Source organism: Pseudophryne corroboree, chromosome 8 (assembly GCF_028390025.1).
Source record: "Pseudophryne corroboree isolate aPseCor3 chromosome 8, aPseCor3.hap2, whole genome shotgun sequence".
Taxonomy (NCBI): Eukaryota; Metazoa; Chordata; class Amphibia; order Anura; family Myobatrachidae; genus Pseudophryne; species Pseudophryne corroboree.
The window spans coordinates 136,511,035-136,526,661 of record NC_086451.1 but is presented as its reverse complement, the minus strand read 5'-3'; the positions used below and the strand labels follow the sequence as shown (position 1 = coordinate 136,526,661).

General features: G+C 44.5%; 1 protein-coding gene across 1 annotated transcript in view; it reads left to right on the top strand.

The window, feature by feature from the left end:
- Positions 1 to 15,627, top strand: part of BTK (Bruton tyrosine kinase) — a 403,461-nt gene that overhangs the window by 199,184 nt on the left and 188,650 nt on the right. Inside the window, exons 5-6 of the mRNA XM_063936954.1 lie at positions 6,285 to 6,366; positions 8,508 to 8,636. Of these exons, the coding sequence (XP_063793024.1) occupies positions 6,285 to 6,366; positions 8,508 to 8,636 (211 nt within the window). The remainder of the gene's footprint in view (positions 1 to 6,284; positions 6,367 to 8,507; positions 8,637 to 15,627) is intronic.

Genomic DNA, 15,627 nt, shown 5'->3' with positions numbered 1-15,627 from the left:
TGGACGGACTGCCGAGTGCCGACACAGAGGTAGCTACAGCCGTGAACTACCGTACTGTGTCTGCTGCTAATATAGACTGGTTGATAAAGAGATGTAGTAGTATGTATGTATAAAGAAGAAAGAAAAAAAAACCACGGGTAGGTGGTATACAATTATGGACGGACTGCCGAGTGCCGACACAGAGGTAGCCACAGCCGTGAACTACCGTACTGTACTGTGTCTGCTGCTAATATAGACTGGTTGATAAAGAGATGTCGTAGTATGTATGTATGAAGAAGAAAGAAAAAAAAACCACGGTTAGGTGGTATACAATTATGGACGGACTGCCGAGTGCCGACACAGAGGTAGCCACAGCCGTGAACTACCGTACTGTACTGTGTCTGCTGCTAATATAGACTGGTTGATAAAGAGATGTCGTAGTATGTATGTATAAAGAAGAAAGAAAAAAAAACCACGGTTAGGTGGTATACAATTATGGACGGACTGCCGAGTGCCGACACAGAGGTAGCCACAGCCGTGAACTACCGTACTGTACTGTGTCTGCTGCTAATATAGACTGGTTGATAAAGAGATGTCGTAGTATGTATGTATGAAGAAGAAAGAAAAAAAAACCACGGTTAGGTGGTATACAATTATGGACGGACTGCCGAGTGCCGACACAGAGGTAGCCACAGCCGTGAACTACCGTACTGTACTGTGTCTGCTGCTAATATAGACTTGTTGATAAAGAGATGTCGTAGTATGTATGTATAAAGAAGAAAGGAAAAAAAACCACGGTTAGGTGGTATACAATTATGGACGGACTGCCGAGTGCCGACACAGAGGTAGCCACAGCCGTGAACTACCGTACTGTACTGTGTCTGCTGCTAATATAGACTGGTTGATAAAGAGATGTCGTAGTATGTATGTATGAAGAAGAAAGAAAAAAAAACCACGGTTAGGTGGTATACAATTATGGACGGACTGCCGAGTGCCGACACAGAGGTAGCCACAGCCGTGAACTACCGTACTGTGTCTGCTGCGACTGGATGATAAATAATGATATAAAAAATATATATATATCACTACTGCAGCCGGACAGGTATATATATTATATAATGACGGACCTGCTGGACACTGTCTGTCAGCAGAATGAGTTTTTTATAGAATAAAAAAAAAAACACCACACAAGTGAAGTCACACGACGAGTGTTTAACTTTTTCAGGCAATCACAATATAGTATACTACTAACTATACTGGTGGTCAGTGTGGTCAGGTCACTGGTCAGTCACACTGGCAGTGGCACTCCTGCAGCAAAAGTGTGCACTGTTTAATTTTAATATAATATGTACTCCTGGCTCCTGCTATAACCTATAACTGGCACTGCAGTGCTCCCCAGTCTCCCCCACAATTATAAGCTGTGTGAGCTGAGCACAGTCAGATATATAATATATACATAGATGATGCAGCACACTGGGCTGAGCAGTGCACACAGATATGGTATGTGACTGTCTTGTACTCCTGGCTCCTGCTATAACCTATAACTGGCACTGCAGTGCTCCCCAGTCTCCCCCACAATTATAAGCTGTGTGAGCTGAGCACAGTCAGATATATATACATAGATGATGATGCAGGCATGCAGCACACTGGGCTGAGCAGTGCACACAGATATGGTATGTGACTGAGTCACTGTGTGTACCGTTTTTTTCAGGCAGAGAACGGATATATTAAATAAAACAACTGCACTGCTGGTGGTCACTGTGGTCAGTCACTAAACTCTGCACTCTCTTCTACAGTATCAGCCTCAGGTCAATCTCTCTCTCTCTCTCCTAATCTAAATGGAGAGGACGCCAGCCACGTCCTCTCCCTATCAATCTCAATGCACGTGTGAAAATGGCGGCGACGCGCGGCTCCTTATATAGAATCCGAGTCTCGCGAGAATTCGACAGCGTCATGATGACGTTCGGGCGCGCTCGGGTTAACCGAGCAAGGCGGGAAGATCCGAGTCGCTCGGACCCGTGAAAAAAAACATGAAGTTCGTGCGGGTTCGGATTCAGAGAAACCGAACCCGCTCATCTCTAGTATAGAACCAATACTAATTTCAGATCATGCACCTATCTCCATCACGCTCCAAACTAAGTATATACTGGGCTCCTCCTCTCAGTGGAGGTTCCCCGCCCGCTTGGCGGGATCCCAACACTTCCAAGACACGTTGCTTGCCGCTTGGGACTCCTATTGCCTCAATAACTCTGCACATGAATCGAACCCGGCTCTGTTTTGGCAGACTGCCAAGGCAGTGCTGAGGGGAGATATTATTGCGTTTGTCGCTAAGTTTAAAAAATAAATGAATACTGCCTACCGTGCTGCTCAATCTAATCTCACTTCCTCCTTTCAGGACTTTAAAGCATCCCACACGCTGGATAGGAAAACTATTTACACTAAGGCTAAACAACATTTTGATCAAGTCCTTACGCAAATTTCTAATAAATTTTTGGGGGCGGGTAGACATAATATATTTCGCTTTGGCAATAAATCCGGGAAATGATTTTTGGAAGGAGATAGAATTACCCCAACTTAGTCACGCACATTCGGTATCACTCGCGGCCCCCATCACCGAGCACGAAGTTCTGGACACCATTCATTCTCTTAAAAATCTTAAATCTCCAGGCCCTGATGGATTGTCCGCAGAATTCTATAAGATTCTTGAGACAAGAATTAGTGCCCCCTTAGCATTTCTGTACAATTCCATTTATTCCCTTCACAGGATCCCACAATATTTCAATTCGGCCTCCATTAGAGTATTGCCCAAACCGGGGCGAGACCCGCTGTTGCCTTCCTCGTACAGACCTATCGCGTTACTTAACGTCGACTATAAAATCTTCACTAAACTTTTGTCAGATAGGATAAAAAAAATGCTTCCGAATCTCATTCATGAAGACCAAACTGGTTTTGCGTGGGGAAGGCATTCAGTGACAAATATTAGGAAGATCCTCGCTATTATGCAGGCCTTGGAGTCCTCTCGGGCGGGTGGTCCTACCTTCCTGCTATCATTAGATGCCGAGAAGGCTTTTGATTTTGTTACATGGGACCACCTGTTCGAGACTCTCCGGAGGTTTGGTTTCCCTCCTACGTTTGTTTCCACGCTGCAGGCCCTCTACCACGAACCCCTCACTCAAATCTTCGCTAACAAATTCCTGTCCGCTTCTTTCTTTACCCAAAGAGGTACTAGACAAGGCTGCCCACTTTCTCCCCTCCTGTTTGCATTGGCTCTGGAACCCCTAGCCATCGCGCTTAGACGCCTTCACTCCTTCTCTGGTGTTGAGGTGGGCAATGTGCACAATAAGTTAAGTTTATTCGCAGACGATATGCTCTTGTTTGTGCGTGACCCACTGACTTCCATTCCAGCCATATTCGATATCATAACTAAATTCGGATCGTTTGCAGGGTACAGAGTGAATGTTAGCAAATCTGACTTGCTCCCCATAGGCCCCCAATTGGCTTCGGTAGACCTCACGAATCTCACACCTCGTCTCAAAATCAACACGGTTTCGTTAAAATACTTAGGAATTAACATCCCCACACATACCTCCCAAATCTATTCTTGTAATTATACGCCAATCATCCAGAAAATGAGGCGTCAATTGGAAAATTGGATCGATCTCCCCCTCTCCATCATAGGCAGGACTGTAGTGGCGAAATCAGTGACCTTTCCAAAATTATCATATCTGCTCCAGATGCTACCTGTAACAATATCTAGATCAGACGCTCTGGTATGCTCCAGATTATTCTCCAAATTTATTTGGAAGAATGGAAGACCGCGCATGCCAAAGTCTCGTACGTTCCTTCCTAAACATAAGGGAGGACTCAGTGCCCCTAATGTCCAATTGTTTGCCAGAGCAGCCCTATTCCACTATGCTTCAGATTGGCTCCTTAACCAAACATCTTATGTTAACCTCCCCCTGGAGGAAGCACTTTTCTCCCCATATTCTCCGGCTGCACTTTTACACACCCGCCTGAGAGATATCCTGAAAGAGATCAGTTCTAATGTTTTATTTCATGACACATATAAGGCCTGGGTATCGATTCATAAAAATCTAAAGACTGATGCATATGTCACTCTTTTCATCCCTATCTGGGGAAATCCTAATTTCCTTCCATCACTGCACAACAAAATGTTCTATACATGGAAATTGCAAGGCATTTCTGCAATTATGGATGTTTTTGATCCCGGCGGCCAAATTCTCTCTTTTTCCCAACTGCAAGACAAATTCTCTCTGTCACAGAAACAATTCTTCATGTACCTCCAACTTAGGCACTATTTTGCAGCTCTTGAGGGTCCTGTCTGAATGTCCCCCTCCTCTCATGTAATACTGAATGTCCTAGTTCTTTGCCGTTCTCGCCCATTCAAAATTAAATACTTATATGCTGATTTAATTGATGCTAATACTCCCTCATGGCTCCCCCTCTAATTAGCTTGAAGGAGGGAGATTCCAGATTTCCCAGACATTACGCACATATTAAGTAACACGAAACGTGCTCTTAAACACTTGAAGCCAGCTAAGTTACAAGAAATTCATATTAGGACTATTAATAGACTATTAATGTATGTCTCCCCGGCACAGAGGAAACATTTTAATCCCTCAGAATTAGGGTTATATGTTAAGTGCTCCATGCTGAATGCCAATTTGACTCACAATTTCTGGTCCTGCTGTAAGATTAAGAAATTTTGGCATAAAATCTGTACCTACTTCAACAAAATGTTTGTTTTGAATTTATCGCTAAATATCCGAGCATGTTATTTGCTGATTTTTCAAACTGGTTGGGAATCCCTGGCATTTCTCCTATAGTCCCGGCCTTAACGGTTATGGTAACTGTGGCAAAGCAAATGATACTTTCCCACTGGATTTACCCGACGGCCCCAACTATACAAGAATGGGAGACTGCTTTATTAGAAGTTATCTATCATGAACGCCGTGCGGCGACTGTATTTACAACAAATGGTATTAGCCTTTTCCACAAGAAGTGGGGCTTAGCTTTAAGTAATATGTCTTTACATACCCGGGATCAGCTGCACAGGCTTTTTGACCCTGTTCCCAAGCGTGGGCAGCTGTCTCCTCTCTCTTGATGTTTGCAGCCAAGATTGTGTGGTTCAACAGTGATGTTGCTTGACTGTCTTCACCATTTCTCAGAGGTGCCAACATGTTTTCTAGAACTCTTGTATTGAGTGATACTCTAGTTCCCTATCCCCGTATCCTTTTTCCCCTATCCTTCTCCATTCCTCTCTCATTGTTTCTCTTCTCCCCCCTCTCTTTTCTGATCTTTCTATTCTCTTTCCTCGATTTAAATATGAAAAAATAGGTCAGCCGTTATGTCTGTCATGTTAATTTCTGGATCTGTACTGTATTTTTATCCTTTGCCGATATCCACTTATGTACTTTCCAGATGTTTGCCTGTTTTATTTTATGTGTTTTTGGTTGATCAATAAACAAATTATGAAAAAAAAAAAAAAAACCATTACAGTCGTCACTGACCATTTGCCAGGGCTGTAGATCAATCCGCTGCTATACGATCTAAAGTACTGGGTTAGTGGAGCATTAGCCACCCAGTGGTGGAGATGTGTAATGCATGGTGAGTATCTATTATCGCCTTAACGTGACTGTCCGTGATTAAACTCAGCAAGCTAAGCTATTGCCTTAGCATGACTAAACATCCGTCTAGGCGCAGAAACAGTCAAGATAACGGAGGACCCATCTGTACAATGAGAAGCAGTTATGTTGATGACAATCAACAGCACAAGTTATCTGTACATTGCCCAAATTATTACACTAGTCTGCTATTATATGCAGGTTACTACTGCAAAATTAAACCGCAAAGTGTATTTATCATGTTTGTCTAATCCAAAGTTTCTAAACATTCATATAACCTCATATACCCCAATATAGGGCCAAATTCAAGTACCCGCAAAAAGCGGATTGCTAAAAAATGCTTATTCAATTATCCGCAAATATGGATTTGCAGTAATTTTATTGCAAATTTCAATTTACCACCTCTGAGCAGATGACAAGTTGGGAATATCTGTATTTTAAATTAAAAATGTTCGGATTTGGTTCAGAACCCCCAGGACACCCCCCTTGAAAGCGGTAAGTACAATAATATTAGCGGAAGGTGTGCAGTTCCTGGGCCCCACTGCACACCTTGCACCTATTATAGATACTACAGTGGTCATGTGCCTTTTATATCACTGTTGGTCACTGTGCTAGATGTGTCTAACTTCCATAATGTAATGTAATATTTTAATTTTTCAGATAATATATGATGAGGGACCGCTGTATGTCTTCGCACCCACAGAAGAACTACGGAAACGTTGGATCCACCAGCTAAAACATGGTAACCTCTCTTCTCAAGAGTAGCTTGATATGTAATCAACTATGTGTCACTCTCCTCCTTAAACCAAGGTACCTCTTCCCCCGAGTGATGTTTGTTTATTAGTTGTGGGTATGCTAATTACAAACAAATTGGCACCGTCCTGGCTAATTTGTGGGACATATTCCTAGTCCATGGAGTCTGACGATTGTCCAGGTCCATGTTTAGGCCCATTAAATGAAATTTAAAAAAACCTTCATTAAAAATAAAATTCTATCCAGATATGAAACAAAATAAAATACATTTCACTGTTGCAGCTTTTTCAGTGAATGTAACGGTGGTAATAGTAGTAGTAGTAGTAGTAGTAGTAGTAGGACTAGTAGTAGTAGTAGTAGTAGTAGTACATTGCTTCTAGACATTGACATCAAATTATTTCAGAGGCTCTCAAAAGCGGTCCTCAAGGCACCCTTACGGTCCTTGTTTTAAAGGGTTCCAGAAGCTAGATCAACAATCATTGGGTTGTCGGTGAATAGGTGGACCCCATATGGTCAACATGCATTAGGTTGACAGGTACAGAAGGTCGACATGGTCATAAGGTCGACAGTGCTTAATGTTGACCAGTTCAAAAGGTTGGCAGGTTCAAATAGTCGATGTGACAATGGTCCACACACATATCGACCATATGTGAGTTGACCATTGTCACCCAAGCTTTTTTTTTTCAACTTTTTCATAATTTACCATCCATTTGGACTACAATTGGGAATAGTAACCTTGGGGGTAATTCTGAGTTGATCGCAGCAGCAAGTTTGTTATCAATTGGGCAAAACCATGTGCACTGCAGGGGGGGGGGGGGGGCAGATATAACATGTGCAGAGAGAGTTAGATTTGGGTGGGTTATTTAGTTTCTGTGCAGGGTAAATACTGGCTGCTTTATTTTTACACTGCAATTTAGATTTCAGTTTGAATACACCCCTCCCAAATCTAACTCTCTCTGCACATGTTACATCTGCCCCTTCTGCAGTGCACATGGTTTTGCCCAATTGCTAACAAAATTGCTGCTGCAATCAACTCAGAATTAGGCCCCTTGCCCGAAGCATGACGAAGGAGGCAAGCCCGTGCGGGTACATGCTTCCACTAATTTGGCTTACTCCTGGAACAAACCATGTTGTCGTGCAAGGGATACAAATGCATTTATTTTCTTGATTTTATTTTTTTGCCTTTAAGGAAAATACTGTTTTTAAATCCACAAACAAATACATGACAACTTTGTTTTTTACACAATGTAAAATTTATCTAGTACACACTTCAATTCTAAGAAGGATATCCAATTAGCCCCGGTAATCGTCCCCGGTAATTGGCCAGCCGGGGGCTATCCTATTACGTATTCTCCTATTAGCACGAGCGGTGGCTTATCAGGGGTAACCTGATTCTGCACAGGGTGCCGGCTCCTGACAGCTCCCGGTGCAGCACTGCCCCATCACATGAGCACTCCCCCATCATGTGACCACTGCCGGGGGAGATGCGGTCACAACGCTGCCCCGGCTTCTCCACCGGGATTCACTGCGCCAAGTGGCAGCTTCCGGGCCGCAGCACCATGCCTGCAGTCCCAGCCTGCTGCTGCTGCAGCGGGCATGGGACACTGCAGGTTGTCCTGTTCATCAGGGATTTTGTTTCGCCTGCCTGAAACCAAATCCCCAGAAACAGCCCCGTTTTCGTGCGAAAACGGGGCTGTTTCTACCGAAAAAGGCCATTTTTTTTTTACAGTCGATCAATCTGGATCGATCCGGATAGCCTGTAAAAAAAAAAATCGGTGAAACATCTGGAAAAATCGCGAAAATCATACGTTTCTCGCACCCAATGTTTTACCAGGGCGAGTAGGATATCCCCCATAATCTCTTGCAAGTTTTCAATCTGCCCAACTGCCGTGCAACATGGTTTTACCAAGGTGCAAATTGCTCCGTTTTATTACTTTCTCATAATTGTAAATCAGGCCCCTGAATGGCAATTCCTTAAAGAGACTATCTCTGTATTTTTTTTATTTTGCTTTTCAATTGCAGAATGTAAACATTAGCAATTACTGTATAAATATATTCTAGTCATTGGACTTTACAAAAGACATATGTTATATAAATCATCATTCCAAGTTTTACCTTTTTGTTTCTTAGTTATCCACTGTAATACTGACAAGGCTCAGAAGTTTCATCCAAGGTTCCACCAAGATGGACAGTACCTGTGTTGTGCCCAGACTGCTAAAACTGCTTTGGGATGCCAAGTTCTACGCGGTGCCAATGGAAGTCAGTTTTCCAAATATAAATACCAAATTAATATGTGAATAGATATTGGGTCTGATGCAGAGTTGAATACAAGTCAGTTCTGAGGACGGATAGCTCGTGTTTGTTCTGGGGCAGACCGTACAAAACTATGGGCAGTACTGAGTTGTACGCAACTCGTCTCATCTCTACTGTATCCTAACTGGGAGTTCACACATAAGCAAAGTTAAACAAGGGAGACTTGAGGTTTATCTATGGAACTGCGGACTATGCATATTGTGGGACAGATGTACTCACTAAGCCTTGGAAAGTAATAGAACGGAGAGAGATAAAGTACCAACCAATCATCTACTAACTGCCATGTTTCACACACAGCCTGTAAAATGACAGTTAGTAGCTGATTGGCTGGTACTTTATCTCTCTCCAAGGCTCAGTCCATCTGCCCCTTTGTGTATGCATAAATATACCTGTTTTATGGTGGATCTCTTAAGGTGTGTACACACGGTGAGATAAATCTGTAAGATTTTGACTATACAGTTAAAATCTTAAGGAAAGTTAGTGCACATTTCAAAGTGTTAGGCAGCTTGCGATACCAATTCGATCCAGATGCGCACTCCCGTGGGGTCGATATCTCAAGGCTAGATAGGACTGTGCAGGCAAGTCAATCTTGACTATCTAGTGTACTACATAGTACAAAGTATAATCAAAATTGGCACTTAGTCAAAATCGTATATAGACAAAATCGAAAGAACAGTCAAAATCTGTACTATCTGGGCTATCTGGGCTCTGGGGGAGTTCAGGGGAAATCGCACAGTCAAAATCGGCCATAGCAAAGATCTCATCGTGTGTACACACCTGTACACCAAGGATAGAGCTGGAGCAAGTGTGCCCTGATAATCACGATGGCTATGAAACCAGCATACAGTTGTGCAGTTGTTTGAATATGTACAATACATTATACCGGTGAGTACCCACATTTATTTACATGCAAACAATGTGGGTGTAATTATAGCCCATTTGCTTTCAGCTATGCATCAGCAACAATATGTATTCTTTCAGCGTAACCTTATTTTTTTTGCATCAATTATTAACCCACTTAGGTAATAATAAGCACTTTCAAATTCATAGGGAAACTTAATAAAATACATAAATCTAGTCCAAAAATGACTAGGGGGTAATTCAGACTGCAGCGATCGCAGTCTGAATCACTTTACAGCATCTCTGGGCTGCGATCGCCTCTGCCTGATTGACAGCTAGAGGTGGTCGCGGGGCGGGAGAGGGTGTGCCAACGGCGTTAGAACGCCGTTGGCGGAGCATGGTCCGGACAACACAGGTGTGTCCGGAACATTGTGAGGGCGGGCCGCGGCAGCTGCGTGACGTCACATGCTGCCACTGTGACCTGGGATGCACCTGCAGGGAGCTACTCGCCAGGTACAAAAGAATTGCCGCCGTGCAATGCTTTTGCACCTGTGCGGGGGGGGGGGGGGAGTAGGGCCTGACATGCGGGGCGGACTGGCCCTGTGCTTGGCATCCCCCCTCATGTCAGAGAAACTGATCGTAGATGTGCTAAATTTACAACCTCCTAAGTCTATCGATAAACCTCTCATGCTGTCAAGCTGTTGAAGGGCCCATCTAACTAACACACAAAGAAAGAATATGCAGTTCAGGTTGCTAGACTATAATAACCAATAGAAGTGTTGTCCGACCATTGGATGAAGGAAATATAGTGGGGACAAGTATAACAGAATATTCATATTATATACATTTTTATGAACTAAATGCTGACAAGCAAAAGGAATATGCATCAGGTGTATATGGGATATTTGATAAATGCACGAGATAATATCATACTGATTGAATAAACTATGTTGAGTGTTGAAATTAGATGTCATACATGGAAGAAACCAGACTGCATGCAAGTGAAATGTATAAGATTTAACAACAGAAATATCAAGTTATAGCAATAATGGGATAAAACAAAATCTCCAAATAGACATAAATCATGCGGCACAGTTGTCATAGTGGTTAGCATTATGTCTAATATATTATGGCATATACTGTATGGCTAATCTGTATGTTCTTCCCATATTTGCATGGGTTTTCCCCGGTTGCTAGAGTTTCCTCCTACACCCAGTGGTCGAAGTGGAAATTTTGAAGCGGGGGTATGGAAAAGTGAAGGTTGCAATTATGCGCGCGCTCTGGAAAAGGGGCATGGCCACTAAAAGGGGGCGTGTCCTTAAGTGTAGTGTACCACACCATGAACCCCTTATACACATTATGCACCACAATAGTAGGACCCCTTATACCATCTAGTACTGATGCCCCTTACACATTACGCCACACTGAATGATCCAAAATTCCCATGGAATGAGCCAAAATTCACATTATGCCACATAGAATGATCCAAAATTCACATTATGCAACACGGTATGACCCACAATTCACAGTATGATCCACAATTCAGGGACAGTGACAGGGAGAGTGACAGCAGGGACAGTGACAGAGGGAGTGACAGCAGGGACAGATAGAGTGACAGCAGGGACAGAGAGAGGTACAACAGGGACATAGGGACAGTGACAGCAGGGACAGTGACAGAGAGAGTGACGGCAGGGACAGGAAGAGTGACAGCAGGGATAGTGACAGCAGGGACAGAGAGAGTGACAGCAGGGACAGGGAGAGTGACAGACAGAGTGACAGGGAGAGGGACAGCAGTGACAGAAAGAGTGACAAAAGGGACATAGGGAAAAGTACCTGTTGTCGGCGGCGGTGCAGAGGCTGTAGTTGGTGACGGTGAGGAGAAGGCCCTTGTGGGTGGTGGCGGTGAGGTGGATGTAGGCGGTGGTGGTGAGGAGGACGTGGGTGGCAGCGGTGCGGAGAAGGTCCTGGGCAGCAGCGGTGGTGAGGAGGACATGGCCGGTGGTGAGGCCTAGGGCAGCGTCCACCATTTGACATCTGCCGTGGACTGCTCCTGAATGGCTGCTAACTCCAGCGCAGAATTTGAAAGGCGGCGGGGTCTTCAGTGCTCGAAGTGTCAATATGCCATACCTGTGTATACCGGCCCACTTCGAGCACTGCCTACACCCCAAAAATTATACAAGTAGGTTTATTGGCTGCAGCCAAAAAATTAACCCCAGGGTGTTTGTGTGTCCATATGATCAGGTACATGGATTATAAATTCCACTAGGAGAGGGACTTATGTGAATGACAGAATTATTCTCTATTTGTGTATTATACTGTATTAATTATATAATAAATTCTATACTGACAAACTGAATTAAAACATTCTAAGTATTAAAACATGTAGTGGACATTATCGCTTAAACTCATCTACATACAGTTTGTAATAGCCTGTGAGCTGCGCGCTCTGTGGAAATTCCGGAGAGTTAATGCCCGAAGAATGGGACGGTCCTGACAAAACTGGAACAGTTCGGAGGTATGCATTTGCTGTGCAGAAGGGAGCTAGAGCTGCAGGTGGGAGAGCTCACTCCTGAGGCTTTGTTAAAGCCCTGAAGGACTGCCACAGCGCTTTTTGATTCCTGCCCTGCATTCTGGACTCCCTCGTACTGCCAGTTGTTTGTGAGTCCAGAAGGAAAAATCCCGCCACTGCCGCTTACCGTGTGACAGCAAGAAGTCCTCAATCTGAATCCACCACTGGTGTGACTGGCTGGGACGGAGGGCAGACACGTACTTGCTGAGCAGCACAAACTTCCCCCTCTGAATGCTTTATGATTTTATCATGCCAGTGTTCCTCAGGAAAACTTGTTTGATTATGAAGAATAATTCACCCCCTGCTTTTAAGTATCTCGAATATAAGAAGTGACATCAGATATCCGTGACCTGTATAAAATAACTCGACCTGTGGTCTCGCACCTACATGTGGTCATCTGTGACTTGTAGTTTACTGTAGATGGTTGTGCGTGTATATATATATATATATATATACACACACAGAATGTATCTCTCTCTCTCTATATATATATATATATATATATATACAGTATCTCTCTCTCTCTCTATATATATATATATATATACATACACACTGCTCAAAAAAATAAAGGGAACACTAAAATAACACATCCTAGATCTGAATGAATAAAATATTCTTATTAAATACTTTGTTCTTTACATAGTTGAATGTGCTGACAACAAAATCACACAAAAATTATCAATGGAAATCAAATTTATTAACCCATGGAGGTCTGGATTTGGAGTCACCCTCAAAATTAAAGTGGAAAAACACACTACAGGCTGATCCAACTTTGATGTAATGTCCTTAAAAAAAGTAAAAATAAGGCTCAGTAGTGCGTGTGGCCTCCACGTGCCTGTATGACCTCCCTACAATGCCTGGGCATGCTCCTGATGAGGTGGCAGATGGTCTCCTGAGGGATCTTCTCCCAGACCTGGACTAAAGCATCCGCCAACTCCTGGACAGTCTGTGGTGCAATGGATGGAGCAAGACATGATGTCCCAGATGTGCTCAATTGGATTCAGGTCTGGGGAACGGGCGGGCCAGTCCATAGCATCAATGCCTTCATCTTGCAGGAACTGCTGACACACTCCAGCCACATGAGGCCTAGCATTGTCTTGCATTAGGAGGAACCCAGGGCCAACCGCACCAGCATATGGTCTCACAAGGGGTCTGAGGATCTCATCTCGGTACCTAATGGCAGCCAGGCTACCTCTGGCGAGCACATGGAGGGCTGTGCGGCCCCCCAAAGAAATACCACCCCAACCAATTACTGACCCACAGCCAAACCGGTCATGCTGGAGGATGTTGCAGGCAGCAGAACATTCTCCTTGGCGTCTCCAGACTCTGTCGCGTCTGTCACATGTGCTCAGTGAGAACCTGCTTTCATCTGTGAAGAGCACAGGGCGCCAGTGGCGAATTTGCCAATCTTGGTGTTCTCTGTCAAATGCCAAATGTCCTGCACGGTGTTGGGCTGTAAGCACAACCCCCACCTGTGGACGTCGGGCCCTCATACCACCCTCATGGAGTCTGTTTCTGATCGTTTGAGTAGACACATGCACATTTGTGGCTTGCTGGAGGTCATTTTGCAGGGCTCTGGCAGTGCTCCTCCTGTTCCTCCTTGCACAAAGGCGGAGGTAGCAGTCCTGCTGCTGGGTTGTTGCCCTCCTACGGCCTCCTCCACGTCTCCTGATGTACTGGCCTGTCTCCTGGTAGCGCCTCCATGCTCTGGACACTACGCTGACAGACACAGCAAACCTTCTTGCCACAGCTCGCATTGATGTGCCATCCTGGATGAGCTGCACTACCTGAGCCACTTGTGTGGGTTGTAGGGAGGTCATACAGACACGTGGAGGCCACACACACTACTGAGCCTCATTTTGACTTGTTTTAAGGACATTACATCAAAGTTGAATCAGCCTGTAGTGTGTTTTTCCACTTTAATTTTGAGGGTGACTCCAAATCCAGACCTCCATGGGTTAATAAATTTGATTTCCATTGAAAAATTTTGTGTGATTTTGTTGTCAGCACATTCAACTATGTTAAGAACAAAGTATTTAATAAGAATATTTCATTCATTCAGATCTAGGATGTGTTATTTTAGTGTTCCCTTTATTTTTTTGAGCAGTGTATATATATATATATATATTTATTTAGTTATTTCTCTTACGTCCTAGAGGATGCTGGGGACTCCGTAAGGACCATGGGGATAGACGGGCTCCACAGGAGACATGGGCACTAAAAAAAAACTTTAGGTATGGGTGTGCACTGGCTCCTCCCTCTATGCCCCTCCTCCAGACCTCAGTTTGATACTGTGCCCAGAGGAGACTGGGTGCATTACAGGGAGCTCTCCTGAGTTTCCTGAAGAAAAGTATTTTGTTAGGTTTTTTATTTTCAGGGAGACCTGCTGGCAACAGGCTCACTGCATTGTGGGACAGAGGAGAGAGAAGCAGACCTACTTAAATGTTAGGCTCTGCTTCTTAGGCTACTGGACACCATTAGCTCCAGAGGGAGTCAGAACGTAGGTCTCCCCTTGCGGTTCGTCCCGGAGCCGCGCCGCCGTCCTCCTCGCAGAGCCGGAAGATAGAAGCCGGGTGAGTATAGGAAGGCAGAAGACTTCAGAGCTTCACCGAGGTAACACGTAGCGGGAACGCTGCGCGCCATTGCTCACACACAGCGCACACTGTTGGGTGCAGGGCGCAGGGGGGGCGCCCTGGGCAGCAATGGTTATACCTCTAGGACTGACTATATAGATATATACACTTTATTTGGTGTTATTTATGAGAATTCCCCGCCAGTTTGTTTAAAAGAGCGGGACCGCAGCCCACCACTGAGGGGGCGGAGCTTGTTTCTCAGCACTTACCAGCGCCATTTTCTCCACAGCATACGCTGAGAAGCTGTCTCCCCAGACTCTCCCCTGCTTGATCACCGGTGACAGAGGGTTTTAAAGAAGGGGGGGCACATAATTGGCGCAGCATATATATATATATAAATATATATATATATAAAAAAGCACTATATCTGGGTAAATTTTTTCCAGGGTTATTGGCGCTGGGTGTGTGCTGGCATACTCTCTCTCTGTCTCTCCAAAGGGCCTTGTGGGGGATCTATCTCCAGATTAGAGATTTCCCTGAGTGTGTGCAGTGTCGGTACGTGCGTGTCGGCATGTCTGAAGCGGAAGGCTCTCCTAGGGAGGAGGTGTAGCGCATGAGTGTGGTGTCTCCGTCGGCAACGCTGACACAGGACTGGTTGGATATGTGGAATGTCTTAAATGCAAATGTAAATTTATTGCACAAACGTTTGGACAAAGCAGAGTCCAGGGATTGTACAGGGGGTCATGCCCTGCCTTTCCCTATGTCACAGGGGCCTTCTGGGACTCAAAAACGCCCACTTTCTCCAGTAGTAGACACAGATACCGACACGGATTCTGAATCCAGTTCACTCTCAGGTGGATCCCTGGGCAATAGACATTGTTTCCCAGGGGTACAAGCTGGAATTCGAAGAGGTGCCTCAGACTTCTTCCCCAGAGAGGGAAGTAGTTTTGGC